Genomic DNA, 24248 nt, shown 5'->3' on the forward strand with positions numbered 1-24248 from the left:
ATATTTTTTAAATGTAAATATTAGATATTAAATTTATTTATTTATTTTTAACTAATAATGAGCCTTAATTTTTTGAGGGCCCTAGGCATAGGTCTTAGGCCTATGCCTTGAGCCGGGCCTGTCGATGTCTTTTCCTCCCCACAAAGAGCTATGATACACCTAAAGAAAAATCTCAATGAAATGTTTAAGGATAGACATATAAATTCATGGCCCACCATTTCACTTTTTGTGAGCCTCATCATTTTATGTGTCTATCCTTGAATATTTCATTGAGATTCTTTCCTTGAGCATATCATTTTTCCCCCCACAAATTTTAATATCGTCTCTGAAACAGTAGATTTTAAGATACTCTCTAATATTTATAAACTGCGGCAAAATTAAAATAAATAGAAAATATGGAGTAAAATAGAATCTTCCCAAGGAGTAAACAAAATGAAACGGTGGAACTTCTGTTAAATCCGGCCCAGTTGACAAAACCCGGACGATTTGCCCGGTTTAAGTCATCTTGAGACCGGTTTAAATCGGGCCCCCGAAGAAGATATTATTATATGGCTCACGCTCTATCATCCGCCCTCCCAGTGCTTCGATCTTCCTGTTCCACATCCATGGCCGCTTCCTCCTCAGCTCTGCTTCTTCCCTCAGGTCACTTCCAATACATCCCTTCTTTATCAAACTCAGGCACAAAAAAATCGTCCTTCCGTCTGTTTGCGCGACTTTCCCTAGAATTTGTCGTCCACAATTGCGTTTTTAGAAACCAAATGCTCTAGCTTGCTCGTCATTCCAGATGAGTGTTTGATGTCGTGTGATATCCTTTGACTTATAAGATGCATCTTTGATGATCGTGCAAGTATGTTGTATATCGCCTTTTGTTTTCGTGTTGCTTATAGGCAAAAAAATCAGCACTTTACTGTGTTTTTGGTTGTTTTTCTGGAGTTGTTCATATTTTCCTTTTGAATTTGATGGTGTATTACACTATTAAGACATATACGGCTGGTTAAGGTTTTCTCCGATCTCCTTTTGACATTTAGTGGGCTTCAGTACAAAGTTTGTTTGGTGAGTGGCGTGCCAATTGGTTTTTGACTGTTTTGACCTGAAAAAGAAAGCATGTTGATTGTATTCTACTTCATAGTTTACCATCATCCTTTAGCTTCCATTTGTGCAAGACTGGAAAAAAATAGTTTTAACTTTTAAAGAATGAGTTTTGGAGATGATTGGACTTGATACAATGTAGATAATTGGCACGCTGTGACATTTTCTTAATCTTTAGGTTTTCCTTTTATTTATATGAAATTACAGATTCTGAATTTTTTTTTCTTTAATTGTGTGCAATATTTGTGTAGGTCCATGCCTTTTCAAGAGATTGTGGTGTAATCTTCATATTAAACCTCCTAAAGTTCATTGCTTAGATTTGGACCTCGGACAGAGAATAAGAATGGAAATGAATGAGGATATTACCTTGTCACGGCGGAGTGCAATTGGGTCAATGTTTGCTTTGACTACTTTTGGATTAATCAGTGCAAACTCCTACGGAGCTGGATTGCCTGGGGAGGAAAAGCCAAGATTGTGTGATGATGAATGTGAAAAGGAGCTTGAAAATGTATGGTGAGGTTGCATATCCATATGTACAAATTTTGATTCAAAAAACAATATGTCATCATCATCATGTTTCTGTATACTCATCTTAATTTGCAACTGAGTCATTAATAGACGAATATGAAACTCATATATGGTATTTTGCTGTGGATACTTTGCTTTTTTTTTTTAAAGTTATTCATTTGGACATATTAATTTATAATAAACATTTCAATCAAGGGTTTGATGTTGGATGGTAGTTATGTTCTGTTCTATCATGAATGTCAGCATATCATTGAGGTCACGGGGTCGAAACTCAGGGTAGTCGGGGCGTAAATCCCCGGTCCCTGTGCAACTCACCCCATCTGCCACATGCTCGCTCAGGATGCTGTCATTTACCTCCCTCGTGATGGCCTTGGGTCGGGTGTGGCGGGGGCGCTGGGGGCGAGCGATTTCGCCTTTTGCCACATGAATGTTAGCATATCACGGTTGATATTGACAACTTGAACCTGCAATATCTATGTAAGAAACTGAAAGGTGTACTTCTTTTACAGGCCACCTTTTATGTTTCTTTCAAATTAGCCCTTCATTTTCTAAATTAAGCACAGCAGGAGGTACAATCTAAAAGAGGATTCATCTGAATAGAGGATCCATATAGCTGAGCTCACTTAGTGGGATAAACACTTGGTTATTGTTGTTGTTATTGTCATAGGAGGTAATAGTAATCAAGCATTGCAAAATGTTAATCGTAAAATAATAGATGCTACTACAGTTTCCAAATTCATACAAAATAACCTCACAAGGGCTTCATCACTCAAAACTCTCTTCTAGATAAGAATCCATTTGTGTATCTGAACTTTGAAAGTTAATTTTTCATAATATTGTCCTACACCACATGGCAAGATTTTAGATGTTTTGTGGAGAATTAACTTCTGATGGTATCTGCGCCTCGATTTCTCCTTGTTCTAACATTTTCCTAAATTATATGCCAAGGAGATCTTGGTTTATCTCCTAATTATTTAAAAACTCCAAAAAACTAAAACGCACACAAAGTATCCGTTGCATTTATCTCTTTTTTAGCTCTGTTATAACAAAACAATCTCATCGTGTTATTCTGTTTCTAACAACTTTTGCAACAAGAATGTAGTAATAAATAATTCCTTAACTTCGACCCAGATGGTATTTATTCATCCTTTCACTGCCAATTGTAATATTATCTTTGTTCAGCTTCAGTATCCCTTATTTGGCCCTAGATATATCATCCCTCTTTAGATTCCAAATTCCAATTTGCCATACTTAGCTCCAGATACTATGCATGTATCTATCTTCACCTTTCTGTATCCTTCAGTATATAAACATGGAGATCTTGCTTTACATGAAAGTGCAAGGTACTAATTAAACAGCTAGACAATGCCATTGTTTGTACTCTCTCAACAAAACTTTGAACTATTGTCAGAGTCGGATTGTAACAATGAAGAACAATCTGGAGTTATTGACTCTCCTTTTTTTGACTACGATTTTTGTTCAGGTACCTATGGTGACTACAGAATCTGGTCTTCAATACAAGGATATCAAAATTGGTGAAGGTCCGAGCCCACCCATTGGTTTTCAGGTGGTTTTCCTTTTGAGCTTTAAGTATTTTATTTAGTAGCTCTGTACTTTTGTATGTGTACCCTAGAAAAAGTGGGTGCTTTAATTTGATATTTGATTACTTGCTCAATTCTGTTATGGCAATGATTCTTCATAATAGAAAAGAATGTTCTCACAGATTTGTGAGAATTGAAGATTTTTCTCATACTATGATGGAATTTCTTTTAAGCTTTTTCTAATATTCATATTTGGTCTTTTACATTTCAACACTTGGACCTTTAGTTGTTGTCTTTGAAATAGAGTTATAATTCTTTATTTCTACTTGTTTTGGATCAGTAACTCAATAAAGAGATGATGAAATTAGGCCAGACCTTATTTTCATGGCTCCTTGTTCGCAAGACAAATGCTTAGGGAGCTAATATGTTAGTTGGCAAAGAGGAGAAACATCTGGTAAACAATTGCAACCATTGCAGATCAGATTCTATTCATAATTAAAGTTGACTTAATTTTAGTGCTAGATTAGGTCCTCAGGACTGCATACCCCACCCTTCTATAACCAAACTATCTCTGGCTGCCACCTCCGATATGTCACTATACTCTAGTCTGCCTAATGTTGTTTCTACCTGAATGTCTGGGAGTAAAACTGAAATGTTCCTACCCTGTCAACTCCCCAATCTGTTGCTTCCTCTAGTGTGCTCAATGTTGTTTGTAGCTGAATGTGTGGGGGATAAGTCACTGCAATCCATCACAGAGATTGACAGAAGTTCTGTAATCTTATTCTAACCAAAGTGAATAAGAAACTATGTATTACCAAAGTGATTTCCTGCGAACAACATGTGGATGCAACCTCTGAAATATCTGTAAAGTTCTTATTTGTAGTTGTTTTCTTCTAACTTTTGGTAAATCTTAGATATGGTCATTCTGAGATTGTGGCTGAGTAGGTTTTTTGATGGGCTCTGAGTCTCTTCCATTCTTTTGTTCCAGCTCCTTGGAGAAAGGCATACCCTATATTTTCCGTGTGGGAGCTGGACAGGTAAGAACAAATGTACACACTTGAAATATGTACCTGTAAGGTTTATTAACATAAGATCTCGCTGAAAGTGAACTGGAACCAATCTGTTAGAGAAGTTTTCTCCTTGAGAGTCTATCTCAAGATGCTATACACATTCATTTTTGTGCTTGCCTGACACATTCAAACACATAACCTTGCAAGTTCTCACGTTTGTTACTTCTGTTTCTCTTTAAATTTGCCAAATTAGGTGATCAAGGGACTCGATGAAGGAATATTGGGAATGAAAGTTGGAGGAAAACGTCGACTTTATATTCCGGGGCCTGTAAGTGAGCTGTGTAGTTCAGTTCCAGAAATCTAATAGTATTTCTATAAAATTAAAATTTCTTTGCTAATTTCCTCCTTATCTTCATCAGTTGAGAATTTAGCAAACGTGTCTTTGTTCACCTATAAGACTACCTGTGATAGCACTGGTTTCAAGCAACAAAAAAAAAATTAATAAAACAACTCAGCCACACAATTCATAGTTGGTTACTTAACTGTCATGATGTTCTTCGCAGTTAGCATTCCCCAAGGGCCTAAATTCAGCACCAGGAAGGCCAAGAGTAGCTCCCAGCAGTCCTGTAATTTTCGATGTCACTTTGGAGTATGTTCCAGGCCTAGACAATGAGTAAACCTTGTGCTTCCAGTTCGATCCACTTGTTCAAAGGAGTTAAAGAAATGAGCTTGGAGAGCTTAAATTTTTTTAATCTGTAAGTTATATAAAGATATAAAATATGTGGGAATATTTCTTTCTCATTTAAATATCCTACAATTCTTCATCTTTTTATTCAGATTGAATTCTGATTTATTCTTTGTAACTAATTAAAATTTATGATGTATCCCTCAAATTTAAGCTTTGGCTACTACTAATTTTCATGCACCTTTATTAATCATAAAGGCCTGTGTATTATAAAACAATAGTGTCATGAGTTATAGAGTAGTAAAATGAAGCCTCTCGTTAAGTATCGATATCTCTGCTAATTGATAGAGAATGGCCACACTGATCCAAAAATGAAGCTCGACTTCAAGAAAATTGAAGGATTTGTTCTTCATCGTGACACTACTTTTTTTTTTCCCAAAAACTATAGCAGCAGGAAGCATAGGAGCTCTCCGAAAAGAATATCAAACCACCGCCTCTAAGTTAATCATGGTAAAACTGCATGTAATATCTACATTGAAGACTTTGAAACTTGATGAACTCTTGTGTATCCATCCAAGAATTTCTTTCTCAGGTTTATGCAATTTGTTAGTCAAATGAAAATTAGCAAAGAAAATATTACAGATCAAAATATTGTTGCAATGTATTAAAGCTTTTAACTTCATAGTTTGATTGACAGTTATTTGACTTGGTGGTGAGTGAGTTAGATCTGGAGGGTTAACTCTTTAGATGCAAGGCATTTCTTTGGGTAATCATTTTTTATGCAAATTAGTGATAATTTTTTCCTTTTGAGACAATATTGTATTGTTTAGGGTTATCAATAATTGTCTCTGCAGATGCAATGATTTGTATCTTGAAACAAGATCATTTTGAATTTTGAAAAGATTTGACAAACTTTTAATATCTTGAAATATTCTTTAGACGAGATTAGAGACTTAAACTTTAGAGGAGAAGAACTACTTGAGTTTTACATGCAATTGAAGTTGTTTTCATAGGAATGAAGAAGCATTTTGAAAGGGCGCATGATATCTCTAGCGTAATGGTCAAGGGTCGATTTTCAAGAACTGACGACTTGAGATTTATCCCATGATACACCTGACGTATATGTACCTACATGTACCTCCTTCTATATATGTGGGATCGGTATTAAGGGGATTGTTAATGTAGTGGATCTAATTTTTTTTATAGGGATGAAATAAAGGTTTTTTAAATTTTAAATTTAAATTTTTAAAGGTGCATTGGAAAAGTCCATTTGAGGGTTGATGACATGAATAGTGCTGAACTAGCATTGTCTGGTGCTTTCAAAACTGCCTGGTATAGTCCTCCGGTAATGCTACTGTAATACCGTGTCTTCTTAGTTTTGAGTCTTAATCTGATGAATTAATGGATCTATTTATCTTAATGAATAGTTGACATAAAATATTTTTCAATTTATGATAGTGATTGATAAAAAAATTTTACATCGATGATGTCAACTAGATAAAAACTAACGGCCGCGTATAACAAAAGAATGGGATTGAGCCCTCTTTCCTCTTGTCTTTTAATCAATGGTCGCTGTACCCATCGTAAAAGCCCCGATAAAGTGTTTTTAGGCCTCTATTATCGTAGCCAATTGTTGTTGTCTATTTGGCTGCTAGCATCAAAGGAGCTGGCTAGAATTGTTAGGTCGACGAGGGATGGTGACTGGATGGCTAGAAGGTAAGGGCCCACGGCACTTGACCTACAAATTCACTCTTTACTCTTGTTAAGACTTTAATAGGCTCAATCAAACATGATTAGCACAACATAAGCATAAAGTAAAGAACATGAATATAAATGCTAACATGATGGCATGCGATTGTGTGATTTGTATTCTACTGCCTTTGACTCTTCAACGGCTCCTTTCTTGCTCTTTCTCGGATCCTTCCAAAGGTGAATAAACTTTTTACATGTGTCTTCTTACAACATTAAGAACAAGTGAAACGTTGGCACACTAAACTTTGTCTTTAGTCTCACTTTTTATTTAATCGCCGATCATTCAATTGATAGTCATTTAAGTCGGACTATTTTGCGATCTTTCCCAGTTGACTCTCTTTCACAGGTGACTCTGTTTGTACTCTTCAAGTCAATGACTATTTCAATCAAATCAATCTCGCTTCATTCATTCAACGGTATACTGTTGCTCTTTGATTTTAATAGTACGATAATTAAGATATAGGAGGTTGTCATATAAGATTTTGAAATTGAAACTCGACGTATCTAAACATGTCTTTCCTCATATCTTATCATTTGCACTAATGATTAGTAGTCATCCGTGATTTATTTTTTCCGTATTAATCTAGGGACAAATTGACGAGAAGACTGGGATGAACAGATCACATTTTTACCACTTAGTTTTTCGATTGCACCACTATAATTCCTAGATTATCTGACTATTGCAATCTTTCTATGTTAGATCCACGAATATCTTCTTTCTTCCCCCATTTGATCATTAGTTGTCTTCCCAATTGATTGAATCTAGCTTAATTGAGTATTGCCTAGTCGACTTATTCATGAATAGAAAAATTATATTCATTTTCTGGCCAACCTTCGACTGCTTAGTTAACTCATCCACCAATCAAGTAAATTCAAACTTCAATTGACAAGATAACTACAGCCATGAATCTTCATTTAAGTCCAAGTTATCCTAACTCAAGTTATTCTCATAATTCATTTAAGAATTTACCTTTATAACTCAATTTTGCCGACGTGGCCATATTTTATTAAGTCACAAGTCTATCAGATGGATCGAATCTTTTATTCGTTTCATACGTTGTCCTTCACTCTTTACCCATATAGTTCATCTTCTCCGGCTAAACTATTAACTCAAAAAAAAAAAAAAAAAATAAAAAATAAAAAAATAAATAAATAAATCGTCACATCAATAATCCCCTAGAACCAGTCCTACGAATATAAAAGGAGATAAATACAGATATACAGCTGAAAGCGTATAGTCAGGACGCTAACCCCAGACAATGACACCCTGAGGATCGAACCCTGAACCTTTTGGCCACGAAACCATGCGCCCCCAGCTGTGCTACGCCCTGGGGGCACTAAATTATCAACTCAATGCTCCTCAACTTGTGGTCTCTTGGATGCAGACCCGACCTTGGAGAAGAGCAATCTTGGGTGATGGCCTTGGGCCTAGATTTTGAGGGGGTCTAATTTTTTTTTAATATTATATTTAATAGTTATAGTGTAGGAATGAAAACAGATTTAAGACAAAAAATTACTTTTGCCGCCTACACCTGCGCGATGGAAAACTCGTTGCGGTGCCCATCGTGACGCCACCTCCCGCCTACACCTACGCCTACGAGAAAGATGACTCAAGATATATCTTCTCCTCCCTTTCTATTTGAAATTCTCTATCCCTGTCGCATCTCTTCTTCTTTCGCTCACGGCTCTTCAACGGCTATTTCTGTGATTCTGTCGCATCTCTTCTTCTTCTTTTGCATCTCTGTCACTTTTCAAGATTTTTTTACCATTATTTTTGTATCCACAGAGATGATAAATATAGTCTATTGAATTAGAATTTTTATTGTGAATTTGAACTTTGGTTATCTATTGTCGTTGACTCGTTGTGAAAAATTACTCTCAAATTTTTATTAGATTTGAATTTTTGGAGGAGAATTTTATTCGTTCAGTCATCAGTGGTGTTTGGTGATTGGTGTGTGGCAGTGTAAGCCTCAATGGTTTCTTGTTAGCTAAGCTAAGGTGCTATTTTTCTTTATTCACTTGAAGAATTGTTATTTCTTAATAATTTTATTAATTAGTTTTAATTTGATAATGATTTAATTAGTCATCTATGGAAAATTTAATTGTTTGATGTAGCATGTGTATTTAACTCAGAATTCAGTATTTCTTATCTCTTTTTTATTTTTATTTTTATTTTTAGTGTGTAAATTTCTTTTCTTGTCTTTACGTTGCCATAAGCTTTTTTTAATGCATATGTGCATGCCCTTGTTAATGTTAGTATTAGCCCTAGTACCAATTATGAGATGATTGTAAAGGGCTCAATTTTGTATCATATTTTATTATTAATAAAAGGTAAAGTTGGTTATTATATTTGTTTCAATTCAGTGTCGATTGAATAAGTATAATAATATCTTTGGGTAGTAGATTCTTATCTACAGCATATCAATTGGTTGAATTGATAGTGAGATATTGTAGATATACATAAAACATCACTCTTAACTATTCCTAGTCAAGCATTAATATACAAGGACAATATTAATGCGTTAAGATTAGCATGTAGGTCAACGGATGACTTAATCTCACAGGTCATGGATATGAGATATCAAGTTGACACATGAGTATATATTAAAGAATATATACTGAATGACTCGCCATAAGAATGTTTCATGGATCGTTATATGAGTGTCATAAACATTCTCATGTGAATATTGGTATGAATAGTCCTTAGACCTTAAGTCACTACGGTTCCCTACATAAGGAGTTGTGCACTTTGGTATCGGTAAACAGCACCTGTAACAAGGTGGACAATAAAGTCGATCACTGGGTATGCAATGAATTATACGGAGGGATGTGAGTGATGTAGATGAGATCTATCCCTTCTATATGACAAAAGCAATATTTGTGGATCCCTTGATTAGTAGGACACAAGAAAGCATGGTCATGCTCAAATAAGGCAATATGAGATATTGAGCTTATTTGATTGAGTGTGTCTACTTAGAGATCAAGAAACACAAAGGTTGATAAGAGGATGACACGGTCTATGTCTCATTGATCAATCTAGATATCAAGGATAGAGGGACTAAGTCATACAAGATAATAGCCATAGACAGGTTAGATTGGATCTCGACTTTCTCGTCACTTGGGTAGCAATGATGTCTTGCTAGATGTCACTCATTGCTTATGTATCTAAATGCTGATTTGGGTACATTGCTAATGTTACGAGAACTTATTGGGTCACACACAAAGAACAAGTAGATTTGGAGATGGGTTCATATGATGAATCATTGGATTAAATCTAATTCGAATTGGACTTATTGAGTTAGACTCAATTGGATCTAATTATTGAATTAAGTCCAATTCAAACTAGACTCAAAGAGTCAATTCAAATTAATGAAATGTGACTCATTGAATTTGAAATTGCATGAGATTAATTGAGTAAGACTCGATTGAATTAGACTTGAGTTAAACTCAAGTGAATTAAACTTGAGTTAGACTCAAGTGAAGATTAATGGAGATATTCATTGAATTTTGAAATTCAATGAATCATTTCATTCAATTTTTGAAATTGAATTTAAAATGAGGAGTTTCAAGTATGGTCCTTAATGGAGTGTAAATATTCATTAAGGCTCATTAATTGAATTAATGTTCATTAAGCATTTTCATTGGATGAAAATACTTAAGTAGTTTTCTCTTCATTTTTGGGTAGATCTTCATTCTCTCCTTCCTCTTCTCTCTTCTTGGCCGAAACACCTACTTTAAGTTGCTAGCACAACCTTAGGTGTTTTTCTTCTCCTACTTGTGAGTTTGTGAGGCAAACGAAGACAAGGCTTGTTCGTGTGGATACTATAGAGGCGCGAACGTATGATCGTGCTATGATCTAAGCTGTCTGGAGTCCGTGTGCACACATCAAAGGTGTAACCTTTTTCATGCTCTTTTAGAAAACTTAGTATATTTTTCTTTTCCCTTCTCATGAATCTCTTGGAGGAACTATATGGTTTCCGCTGCGCATAAGCATATTTAGCGCTCTAGTTCCTTACAGTGGTATCAAAGCCACTTGCGAAGGGGTATACTAAATTGTTAGAATTTTTATATGTGATATAGAAATGCATGATAGGTTTACTATGATATGTAAATTATGAGTTTCGGTCAAAAATTAGTGTTTTGTTGAGAACGAAACATAGTTGGTATGTGACTAGCAAGGTCCAACCAAAGGTGTTTTGTTCAAAACAAAACATAGTCGGTCTTGAGGGTAGGAGGGTCTCGGGTATAGCAGCAACTCATAAAATGAGTATGCAAAATAAATTTTGCTTCGGGGGTGCTGCCCCTTGACCTTGTGGCGTAGCAGGATCGCCGTGACGTTGTGACTCATAATTTATTATTGAAATCATAGTAAATTTATGTCGTAAGGATATTGTGAATATATATGACATGGTGCATGGTTATGGCCCTTGAGCCCCTATGTGATTATGTGTGATGCTGTAATTCATAATACGGTCTGCGTGTCGAGCCTTCATCCTTTTTTTTCTTGTTGTAATTTTAGACTATACTCAAATGTAACTCGAATTTCTTTAGATTTTGTAATGTACAAAATAGAAAGGAGTTAGTCTACTAGGCGACGGGTGAAAAGGAAGGAAGAACAACAACACACGAACAACAACACACGGGTGAAAAGGAAGGAAAAGCGCTTGGAGAAGCTGCTTTGACCTAAGTTGACTTATCGCTCTTCTCATTGGCTTGAGAAGATCGTAGTTTATGGGGGTCATAATCAAGTCATGTTTTAATTTATGCATATATGTGATGTGTGCTTTGATTGTATTCGATACATATCTAGTTTAAATATAATTAGGTCTTTTTAATATATGCCTACTAAAGTTTAATACTAACTTTTAGCTCGATCAATTGTAGTCAGGTTTTGCCAAAGTAAAGTGACTCAATTTATCTTGTTAGAGTGTGACAGGACAATTATGATGTTCGACTATTAAACTTGGGTGCGACTTAACTAAATTGTCTCATTTAGATTGAGAGCTTAGAGACATATCCCATAAGATGAAATTCAAATTGTACTAAGCTTGGGCGATTAGCTAAAGCTAACTCAAGATGAGCTATAATATGAATTTCATAAGATGGGCAAATAAATAAATAGTATTGTTCATCTAGTTATACAAGAGTTGCATTTGATGCAATTGGTATATGATGTCTACCTATATTATACGAGTCTTTGGCGATTAGCCAAAGCTAACTCAAGATGAGGTATAATATGGATCTTGTCCCACATGAATTTATTGTGATTGGATTTGGAGCTAGTATTGTGATTGGATTTGCCACAACCATGACTCGCTCCTACCAAGCTTTATAATTTTATGGGAGAATCATTTAATTAAAGGCATAATTAAATGATCAATATATGATACTAAGGTCTGCATTATGTTGTTGTAGATTACCATATCATCAAATACGTCGAACACTCTTTCTCTGCGATCTGTCCTTGATAAGGACAAGCTCAATGGAGCTAACTTTCTAGACTAGTACAGAAACTTGAGAATTGTTTTCAAGCAAGAACGGAAACTGTACGTCCTAGAGCAGCCTATTCCTGAAGCACCCTCCGCTATTGCCACTAGAGCTGATAGCGATGTGATGTGCGTAGATTTTATATACTTTTATGCATGTTTTGACGCACATTACATACTTTGAGCATGCTTGATCTATGCATTTTTGTACTTCCAGTCTTCCTTTTTGCATATTTACTCTTTTTGTTCAGAGATCTGCTTTTGTGCATTTTCTGTACACAAGAGTCGAATTCGGTGAAGATTCTGCATTCTTGGATAAAACTTATGAGCTAAGCAAGCGAGAAAGCACCTGGCCGTGTACCAGACACGGCCATGCATTGGTAGGGAGCTCAGGCCGTGTGACAGCAATAGGAAAGGAAGAAGTCCAGGCCGTGTGAACCTCACACGACCATGTCAAGTTTTGAAGCAAATCAGAGTTCAATCCTTACATGGTCGTGGGGATCTACGTGGCCGTGTAAGGTTTCCAAAGACTAAGAAGGCCCTGGCCGTGTGCACCACACGGCCGTGAAGGGTTCCCAGAGCTTAAAAGTGTTCTGGCCGGGTGCACCACACAACTGTGCCAAGTTTCTAGAAGCTGGGGCAGTCCAGGCCGTGTGGATCTACACGGCCATGCTTGGAGGTCTTGAAGAGAGTTGTCCACGGGCGTGTACCACACACAGCCGTGTATAGATGGCAGAGAGGGGAAAGGCTCTGGCCGTGTGAACCTCACACGGCCATGCCTCGGGGCCGTGTGGCGCCCAAACGCTTCCCTCTATTTAAGGTCTCCTTGGAGATTTAAAAGGGGATCTTCTCCCCTTTGGGAGAAAGCAAGATTTGGTGGATTCCTCCCATTCTTGGGAGGATTTTGGGCGATCTAAAGAGAGATCTTGGCGAATTCGACTCCGGAAGTGAGGATTGGATCCGAAGATGGAGCTATATTGTAGATAAATTTTCTTTCTTTCCTCTTCTTGGATTGGGATTGAAGAATGCTTGTAATCTTCTTATCTTTGGTCTTCTTCCTTCGTTTTATGGAGTAGATCTTGTTGTTCTAGGATGGAGGGAGTATTTGTGAGATAAATTGATGTAAACTCTTGTGGATTTGCCATTCTTGTTTTCTATGATGTTGCCTAGTTTGTATCGATTGGATCTTGAATGATTAATTGTGATTAGGGTTTAATTCTCATTTTTGATTGATCGTTTGGATATCTTATAGACTTTGTAGGGATAAAACCTCACTCGATTTTCCGAGGGATCCACGTGACAGGTGGAAGCCCGTGTAAGAACGTTTGGGGGATAATCTTGAAGGGGAAATGAGAATATTCAAGAGGGTAGGATAGATTTTATGATTCAATCCTTGTATCTTTATGGGTTAAGAAGCTATGAACTTCTATGTTGATATCCGAGGGAAGCATAGTAATAGGTGCAATCCTGTGTAAGAATAACGTAGGTTCATATCTAATTGATTACATTTAGGTACAATTTCAGTCCTAAGCCGGTGATCTATTGCAAGAGAGAACCGGCAACCTTCTACAATTTTTAGACAATTGAGAAATAAGAATTGGTAAACCATATACATTCAAGAGATCTTACAAAGAAACCAAAACTCCTAGAACCTCCTTTATCAGAACTCAAACCCCCAAATTATTGTTTGTTAGTCTTTCATTTTAGATTTATTTTTCATCCTTAGTATTTGAAACCAATTGATTAGTTGTTTATCTAATTCGCTTTGAGATATTTCTAGTGCTTATTCCAGTCCCTGTGGATACGATAATCTTTTATATTACTTGTGACATTTCCGTACACTTGCGGAACGTAACAAGTTTTTGGCGTCGTTGCCGGGGACTGCGCTATAACATTGAAAATTATCAATTGAGTTAGACTAAACATAACATTTTTATTTCTTTTCATTTGTATAGTAAAAAAAAAATCTTTAGAATTTTGTCTTCGTAATTGTGCGACTTAAACATGGTGTGTAGGTCATTAGGGGATTATGGAGCTCCAAGGTCCGCAAAAGAATTGGGACCAATTTTCTACCCTAATATACAAGCAAGAAATTTTATACTCAAACCATCTTTTGTTTCAATGGTTCAGAAAACTCAGTTTGGAGGATTGGAGATTGAGAACCCTTATTCACACTTGATGGAGTTTTATAGATATTGTTATACTCTGAAATATGAAGAGGTTCCATCTGATGTTATACAACTGCTTGTTTTTCCTTTTAGTTTGAAGGATGCTGCAAAAAGATGGTATAATTCTCTAAAATCTCAAAGTATTAAAACATGGGATGAGTTAGAGCAAAAATTCCTGGACAGATATTTCCCTCCAAAGAAGATTACTTATTTGAGAAGTCAAATTTTGAATTTCAAGCAATTAGATGGAGAAGAATTATATCAATCTTGGGAAAGATATTCTTCCTTTTTGCAATTATGTCCACATCATGGAATTGAGAAATGGTTAATAATGCATTTGTTTTATGTTGGGCTTTCTTTCTCAAGTAAAAATCAACTGGATATAGCATCTGGAGGATCATTTATGAAAAAGAATTTAGAAGAGGCCTACGAGATAGTTTGCAGAATTACACAAAATTCCAATGATTGGTCAGAGCAAGATAACTCATTCCTAACAGTTAATATTATTGGATAAAAGGAGAATGGTGAAAAAGGGCTTATTTTGAATCAAAATGATTTTCAAATATTATTCTCTTGGTACTGTGAATCATTATCAAAAATATTTGATGAAAAAACATTTTCAACAGAAAAAGAGGAATGTCTTTGTGATTATAGAGAGGAAGATTTGTCTTCAGAAAATGAAGAGTATTTAGAAGAGAGATTGGTTAAAGAGGAGATTAAGTTGATAGAACAAGAGCCAGCTTTACCAGAAATAGTACCACCTCAACTTGAACTTAAACCATTACCACCAAATCTTAAATATGAGTTTCTTGGGCCAAATTCTACTTATCCAGTTATAATTAATGCTCATCTAAATGAATTTGAAATAAAGAGACTGATAGAGGAATTAAAGCTACATAGAAAGGCAATTGGATATACGATTGATGATGTAAAAGGGATTAGTCCTTCTCTCTGTATGCACAGAATCTTACTTGAAGAGGGGTACAAGAATTCAATTGAGCATCAAAGGAGATTAAATCCAAACTTAAAAGAGGTGGTAAAGAATGAAGTACTTAAACTTCTTGATGCAGGGATCATTTACCCAATTTTGGATAGTGAATGGGTAAGTCCAGTTCATGTGGTTCCAAAGAAAGGGGGAATGACTGTTATCAAGAATGAAGATGATAAGCTAATTTCAACACGTACAGTAACAGGGTGGCGAATGTATATTGATTATCGGAAGTTGAATAAAGAAACTAGGAAGGATCATTTCCCTCTACCATTTATTGATGAAATGCTTGAAAGATTAGCTAAACACTCATACTTTTGTTACTTGGATGGATATTCAAGATTTTTCCAAATTCTAATTCATCCTCAAGACCAGGAGAAGACTACTTTTACTTGTCCATATGACACTTTTGCTTATCGTCGGATGCCGTTTGGGCTTTGTAATGCTCTAGCCACTTTTCAGAGATGTATGATGGCAATTTTTTCAGATTTAATAGAAAAAATTATGGAAGTATTCATGGATGATTTCTCAGTTTACGGAAATGACTTTGATTCTTATTTGTCAAACATTTCTACTGTTCTTCAAAGATGCGAAGATACAAATCTAGTATTAAACTGGGAAAAATATCATTTCATGGTCAAAGAAAGAATAGTTTTGGGGCATAAAATTTTAGAGCGTGGTATTGAAGTAGATCAAGCAAAAGTGGAAGTGATAGAGAAGTTACCCCCACCCATCAATGTAAAAGGAGTTAGGAGTTTTTTAGGGCATGCTGGTTTTATTGATTAAGGAGCACTTTTTAGGGCATGATGGAAGTGATAGACGTTTTATTAAGGACTTCTCAAGGATCTCCAAGCCATTAACTAATATATTGATTAAAGATGTTGAGTTTTGTTTTGATAGTGAATGCACTGAAGCTTTCAACAAAATAAAGAGTGCTCTTACAACAGCTCCAGTTATTCAAGCCCCAGATTGGGATCTTCCTTTTGAAATAATGTGTGATGCTAGTGACTTTGCTGTAGGAGCAGTTTTAGGACAAAGAAGGAATAAGGTTTTACATGCAATCCATTATGCAAGTAAAATACTTAACGCAGCCCAAGTAAACTATTCTACTACAGAGAAAGAACTCCTAGCGGTGGTATTCGCTATTGATAAATTTAGATCTTATCTAGTGGGTTCAAGAGTAATTGTATATACTGATCATGCAGCTATCCGGTATTTACTGGGAAAGAAAGATGCTAAACCTAGGCTCATCAGATGGATTTTATTACTATAAGAATTCAACCTTGAGATTAGGGATAAGAAAGGAGCTGAAAATATAGTAGCTGATCATTTATCCAGAATATCTCAAAATTCAGAAAAAGAAGTAGATTTTGATTTACCTATTGATGACATTTTTCTAGATGAACACTTATTAGCTTTATCAAGTGTTAAAACACCTTGGTATGCAGATTTTGTAAATTTCCTTGCTAGTGGAGTGTTACCCCCGAATTTCTCTTATCAACAAAGGAAAAAGTTTTTTTCAGAAGTTAAGAATTATGTTTGAGATGAACCTCTCCTATACAAGAAGTGTAATGATGTGATTTATCAAAGATGTGTGCCTGAAGAAGAAGTTAGGGATATCATGTTTCATTGTCATTCTTCATCTTATGGAGGACATTTGGGTAGTTCAAAAATGATTACAAAAATTCTTCAAGCATGATTTTATTGGCCAACCTTATTCAAAGATGCTAAGATGTTTGTTCAGTCTTGTGATCAGTGTCAGAGAACTGGGAATATAACTAAGAGGAATGAAACGATGTTGAATTACATTCTTGAGGTTGAGCTATTTGATGTATGGGGAATAGATTTCATGGGACTTTTCCCTCTTTCATATGGGAATACGTTTATTCTTGTGGCGGTGGATTATGTGTCCAAATGGGTAGAAGCTGTGGTATCTCCTACGAGCGATGCGAAAACAGTTATCAACTTATTTAGGAGTATAATCTTTCCAAGATTTGGGGTGCCTAAGGCGGTCATTAGTGATGGAGAATCGCACTTCATAGAAAAATAGTTTGAAAATTTACTCAGAAAATATAGAGTGAAGCATAAAGTAGCAACACCTTATCATCCTCAAACTAATGGTCAAGCAGAGATATCTAACCGGGAGATTAAATCCATATTAGAGAAGACCGTATCCACCTCAAGAAAGGATTGGACACTAAAATTAGATGATGCTTTATGGGCATATCGTACTGCTTATAAAACTCCCATTGGAATGACTCCATTCCGGTTGGTTTATGGAGAGCCTTGCCATCTTCCAGTTAAGCTAGAACATAAGGCTTATTGGGCAATTGCAAATTTGAACATGGATTTAAAGGAAGTAGGAGAGAAAAGGAAGCTTCAGTTAAATGAGCTTGATGAATTAAGGATGGATGCATATGAGCATGCTAAATCTTACAAGGAAAGGACGAAGAAATGGCATGATCAACACATTCTTCATAAAGATTTTAATGTAGGAGATTTAGTTTTATTGTTCAACTCAAAATTAAAGCTTTTTCCAAGAAAGCTTAAGTCAAGATGGACGGGTGCATTTGAGGTAAAGAAGGTTTATCCTTTTGGGGCTGTAGATATTTGGAAAAAAGAGCTTGGGATAATTAAGGTAAATGGTCAACGCTTGAAAAAATATATTCATGGTATGGAATTAGAAGAGGTACAATGGTTGTATTTTTCTAAACCTCGTCCTCCAGATTGATTCTTTTAGTTAGTATAAATTTGTTGTTGTGTTTTAGTTTGTTTTCACTATATTTTAGTTTTGTTTTCAGGTTGAAATCTACTTCCATGAGCTGGCCATGACTTCTTCATGGGCATGGAAGTATTGGAGAAGTGGATTAGGAGAGTAAACATCAAATGGAGTAAAACAGGGCATGGCCGTGTACTGCACACGGCCAGGTAAAGGATGCAGAGAAGGAAAAGGATCTGGCTGTGTCTACCAGACACGGTCGTGCAAAGAATCCAGAGAAGGAGAGTTCTTTGGTCGTGTTCCAAACACGGCCGTGTGGAGAAATCAGAGCAAAAGCTTGCATCGGCCGTGTACCAAACACGGCCGTGTACCAAATCCAGAGAAGAGAACTCAGAAGGTCGTGTCCCAGACACGGCCGTGTGAGTAAAGCCGAGGAGGAAAAGGGAGAGGCCGTGTAGATCTACACGGCCCGTGTGGAGAAGCACTTAAGAGGTCGTGTTCTCCTTACACGGCCAGGTTTTGGCCGTGTCCTGCATACACCCACCTCTCTTAAAACATCTTCTTTTCTCTCAATCTCTTTAAAATCCCTCTTTTCTTCAACCTTTTCCTCAAACTCTCTTAGATCCAGATTCTTTTCCTCTCCAACACTCAAGATCTTTGTTCTCCTAACCTCTGGTCTTGTTCTTCAAAAATTTGTTTCTTTGAGATCTTACTTCTCTAACCCTAAATAGCCCCTTCCCTCATCTAAACTCAACAAGATGTCCAATCTTTTGAAGAAACTGCGTAAAGGAGGTGGTGGATCCAGTGGAGATAAAGAGAAGGAACCATCTAGGGATAAAGGAAAACAACCGATGAAGGGCAAAGGAAAGAGGACATCACGCAACGAAGGTAATGATAATGAATTCAATATTGTATTTAGAAATGATGATCAAATTACTAGATTTGTAATTCTTGTCAATAGAAAGATTGTGTGTACTCGATATATGGACCCAACTATTCTTGATATGCTTAAAATTAGGAAAGATGTAGATTTGTTGATTGGGTTTTTAGAGTGGGGTGATATTATGTATACACATTTGCCTACATATCCTTGTCTTGTTTTGGAGTTTTTAAGTTCATTAGATGTCCATTTTACTAACGAGGATGATTATATTGGGAAAATTTCATTTAGATTGATGAATCAAGAATTTCAATGGACATTTAGTGATTTTAATTCTTGTTTTGGATTGTCTACCAGTAGTCCTCGTAGGTTTGATTCAAGGTTTAATTGGAATCACTTTTGGAATGCATTAACTGGATTAGATCAACCTTATGAGCCTTCAAGAGCTAAGGCTTCTCATATGCAAAACCCTATTTTTAGATACCTACATAGAATTATGAGCAAAACTATTTTTGGTAGGGGAGAGAGTGATGGTGGCAATGACATGATAGACATTGATGCATGTCTTGCCATGAAAATGATTGTTCGGGATGAGAATGAGTTTGCATTTCCTAGGAGGAATGGTTTTCCTCTACCTCTTCCTTGTCCTGGACGAATGTCTATTCGTAACCCTGCTAATTGGGTAATCACTGATATCGATCCCGAATATGTTCCCTCTATATCCGGAGACACAGAGCCACACATTGAACCCTCAACATCTGGATACCCGCAGCCTTCTGGACATCCGGATCCTGCTAGGCATTCTTTTGCTTATGGTACGGGTTCCTCCAGATTTGATTTTTTTGATTTCCGTACTTCTCTAGAATCACTCCACGAGAAGCATGATGCCCAACGAAGAATGTTAAGGCCGCTTCTCTTTATCAGATAATCAGTTTAGAGAAGTACAAGAGCACTTTCAATTCACAAGGAATTTTCAGGGTCAAGTGGCCGAATTTGTCCAGGATTATGATACTGATCAAGCTAGAATGAGAGACTTTATGCAGAGCATGAGTGTCACTAGCCAACAAGTTGATGCTTTGTTTGAGTATCATGTAATCCTAAGCGAAACTCCTGGTTTCCCGAGCTTTCCCGTTGGTCAGCCACGTCGTAGACACCCTTTTCCTCGTCCACCTCCACCATATTGATTTCATCGGGACGATGAAAAGTTTGAGTCCGGGGGGGGGGGTGTCAAACCTAATTTCTTTTTGTTTTCTGTATGTGTAGTTTTTTGTCTTGCTTGAGTTTTTATTTTTGTTTTTGAAATAATTTTGGCAAACATCTTGAGAGCATCAAAACTTCACTTATATGCTTTCTTGTCTTCAAGATAAAATATTAGCACGTTCATTATCTAGGTTCATGATGTTGTAAATGATATTAGTAGTAAGCTTTATGTACTTCTTTTCTCTATCTTGGGTAGTATGAAATAAGCTAAGAATCATATGGAGATGAGCTTTAGTCTTGGCTTGACCTTAAGAATCTTATTTTCACTACACTTTGACTTGATGCTTGAATGATTGATATCATTAAAATAGTCATGATTTATCTTGTTTGCTTAGTACTTGGTTTCCATGGTGATTTTTCAAACTTCATTTTGGTTACTGGATGAGACTCAACTCATGCAAGCTCATTTGGAAAAATCAAAATATCCCAACATTTGTGCTAAAAGTACACTTGTGAAATAAGATTTGCACAATGCAAATGTTTACGAAAAAAATTGAAAAAAAAGTGAATATGGGAAATAAAAAATAGTTGTCGTGAGTGGAATCTAGCAAGTCACCCCTTTGAGACCGAGTTAGGTTACTAGGGAAATGACTGCTTAGTTTCTCTTGAGATTGAACACACCTTTGAGACCTTGGGTTGATTGGAAAATATGAACCAAGTGAGTGGCAAGTAAGTGTCTATCACTGGTTACTTGTCTCTCACCGGAAACATTAGGAATTCAAATTTGATGACGACTTGACTAGGACATAGATTGAAACTTGAAGGGTTTTTGAGTTACTTTTACACTGTGCACAGGATGCTTAAGCTTGAGTCAAACTTGATTTGTTTCCATGATTATGCTTGTTATTGGAACTCTTTGATAGAGTTAGGAAAGTACATTAGGGTTTATGAATGCGTTGTAGAACATATGAATTTAGATTGCAGCATTTTACTTGAGGACAAGCAAAGGTTTAAGTCTGGGGGTGTGATGTGCGTAGATTTTATATATTTTTATGCATGTTTTGACGCACATTTACATACTTTGAGCATGCTTGATCTATGCATTTTTGTACTTCTAGTATTCCTTTTTGCATATTTGCTCTTTTTGTTCGGAGATCTACTTTTGTACATTTTCTGTACACAAGAGTCGAATTCGGTGAAGATTCTGTATTCTTGGATAAAACTTATGAGCTAAGCAAGCGAGAAAGCACCTAGCCATGTACCAGACATGACCCTGCATTGGTAGGGAGCTCAGGCCGTGTGACAGCAACAGCAAAGGAAGAAGTCCAGGCCGTGTGAACCTCACACGGCCGTGTCAAGTTTTGAAGCAAATCAGAGTTCAATCCTTACATGGCCGTGTGGATATACATGGCCGTGTAAGGTTTCCAGAGACTAAGAAGGCCCTGGCCGTGTGCACCACACGGTCGTGCAGGGTTCCCAGAGCTTAAAAGTGTTCTGGTCGTGTGCACCACACGGCCGTGCCAAGTTTCCAGAAGCTGGGGTAGTCCAGGCCATGTGGATCTACACGGCCGTGCTTGGAGGTCTTGAAGAGGGTTGTCCATGGGCGTGTACCACACACGGCCGTGTATAGATGGCAGAGAGGGGAAAGGCTCTGGCCATGTGAACCTCACACGGCCATGCCTCGGGGCCATGTGGCGCCCAAAAGCTTCCCTCTATTTAAGGCCTCCTTGGAGATTTAAAAGGGGATCTTCTCCCCTTTGGGAGAAAGCAAGATTTGGTGGATTCCTCCCATTCTTGGGAGGATTTTTGGGCGATCTAAAGAGAGATCTTGGCGAATTCGACTCCGGAAGTGAGGATTGGATCCGAAGATGGAGCTATATTGTAGATAAGTTTTCTTTCTTTCCTCTTCTTGGATTGGGATTGAAGAATGCTTGTAATCTTCTTATCTTTGGTCTTCTTCCTTCGTTTTATGGAGTAGATCTTGTTGTTCTAGGATGGAGGGAGTATTTGTGAGATAAATTGATGTAAACTCTTGTGGATTTGCTATTCTTGTTTTCTATGATGTTGCCTAGTTTGTATCGATTGGATCTTGAATGATTAATTGTGATTAGGGCTTAATTCTCATTCTTGATTGATCGTTTGGATATCTTATAGACTTTGTAGGGATAAACCCTCACTCGATTTTCCGAGGGATCCACGTGACAGGTGCAAGCCCGTGTAAGGACGTTTGGGGGATAATCTTGAAGGGGAAATGAGAATATTCAAGAGGGTAAGATAGATTTTATGATTCAATCCTTGTATCTTTATGGGTTAAGAAGCTATGAACTTCTATGTTGATATCCGAGGGAAGCATAGTAATAGGTGCAATTCTGTGTAAGGACAACGTAGGTTCATATCTAATTGATTATATTTAGGTACAATTTCAGTCCTAAGCCGGTGATCTATTGCAAGAGAGAATCGGCAACCTTCTACAATTTTTAGACAATTGAGAAATAAGAATTGGTAAACCATATACATTCAAAAGATCTTACAAAGAAACCAAAACTCCTAGAACCTCCCTTTATCATAACTCAAACCCCCAAATTCTTGTTTGTTAGTATTTCATTTTAGATTTGTTTTTCATCCTTAGCATTTGAAACCAATTGATTAGTTGTTTAGCTAATTTGCTTTGAGATATTCTAGTGCTTATTCCAGTCCCTGTGGATATGATAATCTTTTATATTACTTACGACATTTTCGTACACTTGCGGAACGTAACAGGATGCTTACAAAAAGTATCAAGATAATGCATTAGATGTATCATGCCTTATGCTCGCCACCATGAACTCTGAGCTTCAGAAGCAACATGAGAATATGGATTCTTATAATATGGTTGAACACCTTAGACGACTATATCAAGGACAAGCAAGGCATGAGAGATTTGAGATCTCTAAAGCGTTGTTTCAATACAAAATGCAAGAAGGAAGCCCCGTAGGGACATATGTACTCAAAATGATGGGGTATGTAGAAAAACTATAACGGTTGGGATTTCTACTAGGCCAAGAATTGGTCACTGTTCTTATTTTACAGTCATTGCCCAATAGCTATAGTCAATTTGTCATGAACTACAACATGAATGAAATTGACAACCCACTACCTAAGATGTTGAGCATGTTGAAAACTACTAAACTCAACCTTAAGAAGGCAAAGCCTAGTTCTATTTTGATGGTGTCTAAAGGCAAAAGCAAGTGGAGGCCTAAAGGTAAGGGTAAGACCCAAGCAAAAGGCAAGGGCAAGACTCATGCACTGAAATCCAAAGGTGGGGTTGTTAAGGAAGGAACCTGCTTCCACTGCGGTGAGATTGGACACTGGAAGAGGAACTGAAAAGTATACCTAGAGGAACTGAAACAGAAGAGAAGTGAGACTTCTACCTCAAGTATATATGTTATAGAAATCAATCTATTTATTTTTTCTTCATGGGTATTAGATACTGGATGTGCATCTCACATTTGTACTAATGTGTAGTGGCTGAGAAATAGTAGAGCGTTGGCAAAGGGTGAAGTGGACCTACGAGTAGGCAATTGTGCAAAAGTTGCTGTTGTCTCTATAGGAATATATTTCTTATCTTTACCCACTGAGCTTGTTTTATAACTAGAAGAGTCTTGTTATGTGCCCGCTTTGACAAAGAACATTATCTCTGTTTCTTGTTTAGACAAGAAATGTTTTTCATTTGTAATAAAGAACACATGTTGTTCCATTTATTTCAATGATATGTTCTATTGTAGTGCACCTCTTATGAATGACCTCTATGTTCTAGACATTGAAAACACAATCTATAACATAAATACTAAACGATTCAAATCTAATAATTTAAACCAAACATATCTCTGGCATTGTCGCTTGGGTCACATCAATGAGAGTCGCATATCCCAACTCCATAAGGATGAACTTTTGGACTCATTTGATTTTGAATCATATGAGGCATGCAAATCTTGTCTTCAAGGTAAGATGACAAAGACTCCATTTAGTGGACACGGTGAAAGGGCTAATGATTTGTTAGGACTCATACATACTGATGTTTGCGACCCTTTCATAATAGCAGCTAGAGGAACCTATTATTACTTCATTACCTTCACTGATGATTTCAGTAGATACGACTATGTGTATCTGATGAGACACAAGTCAGAATCCTTTGAAAAATTCAAAGAATTCAAGAATAAAGT

At 36.7% G+C, this 24248-nt stretch overlaps 1 protein-coding gene across 3 annotated transcripts; it reads left to right on the top strand.

The window, feature by feature from the left end:
- The first annotated feature begins 497 nt into the window (after positions 1-497).
- LOC122005705 (peptidyl-prolyl cis-trans isomerase FKBP16-3, chloroplastic-like) lies at positions 498-5004 on the top strand. 3 transcript variants are annotated; one of them, XR_006118468.1, is made up of 6 exons: positions 498-642; positions 1341-1597; positions 3101-3184; positions 4147-4195; positions 4422-4496; positions 4732-5004. XR_006118468.1 is itself a non-coding variant. In XM_042560836.1 (6 exons), the coding sequence occupies exons 1-6, from the start codon at positions 549-551 to the stop codon at positions 4843-4845; spliced, it is 699 nt and encodes a 232-aa protein (XP_042416770.1). In that variant the 5' UTR covers positions 498-548; the 3' UTR covers positions 4846-5004. The 3 variants fall into 3 exon arrangements, 2 of the variants coding, with proteins under 2 accessions (XP_042416770.1, XP_042416769.1); XM_042560836.1 differs by having other exon boundaries at positions 3101-3187; positions 4124-4195; XM_042560835.1 differs by lacking the exons at positions 4147-4195; positions 4422-4496.
- Positions 5005-24248: the final 19244 nt, after the last annotated feature.

Source organism: Zingiber officinale, chromosome 7B (assembly GCF_018446385.1).
Source record: "Zingiber officinale cultivar Zhangliang chromosome 7B, Zo_v1.1, whole genome shotgun sequence".
Lineage (NCBI taxonomy): Eukaryota > Viridiplantae > Streptophyta > Magnoliopsida > Zingiberales > Zingiberaceae > Zingiber > Zingiber officinale.

What these genes read in the sequence shown, in the direction of transcription:
- LOC122005705 (XM_042560836.1), top strand. Translation starts at nt 549, where the DNA reads ATGGCTCACGCTCTATCATCCGCCCTCCCAGTGCTTCGATCTTCCTGT. An exon ending in GTGAAAAGGAGCTTGAAAAT is followed by an intron (nt 1,598 to 3,100) that starts GTATGGTGAGGT and finishes ATTTTTGTTCAG; the next exon opens with GTACCTATGGTGACTACAGA. An exon ending in CACCCATTGGTTTTCAGGTG is followed by an intron (nt 3,188 to 4,123) that starts GTTTTCCTTTTG and finishes ATGGGCTCTGAG; the next exon opens with TCTCTTCCATTCTTTTGTTC.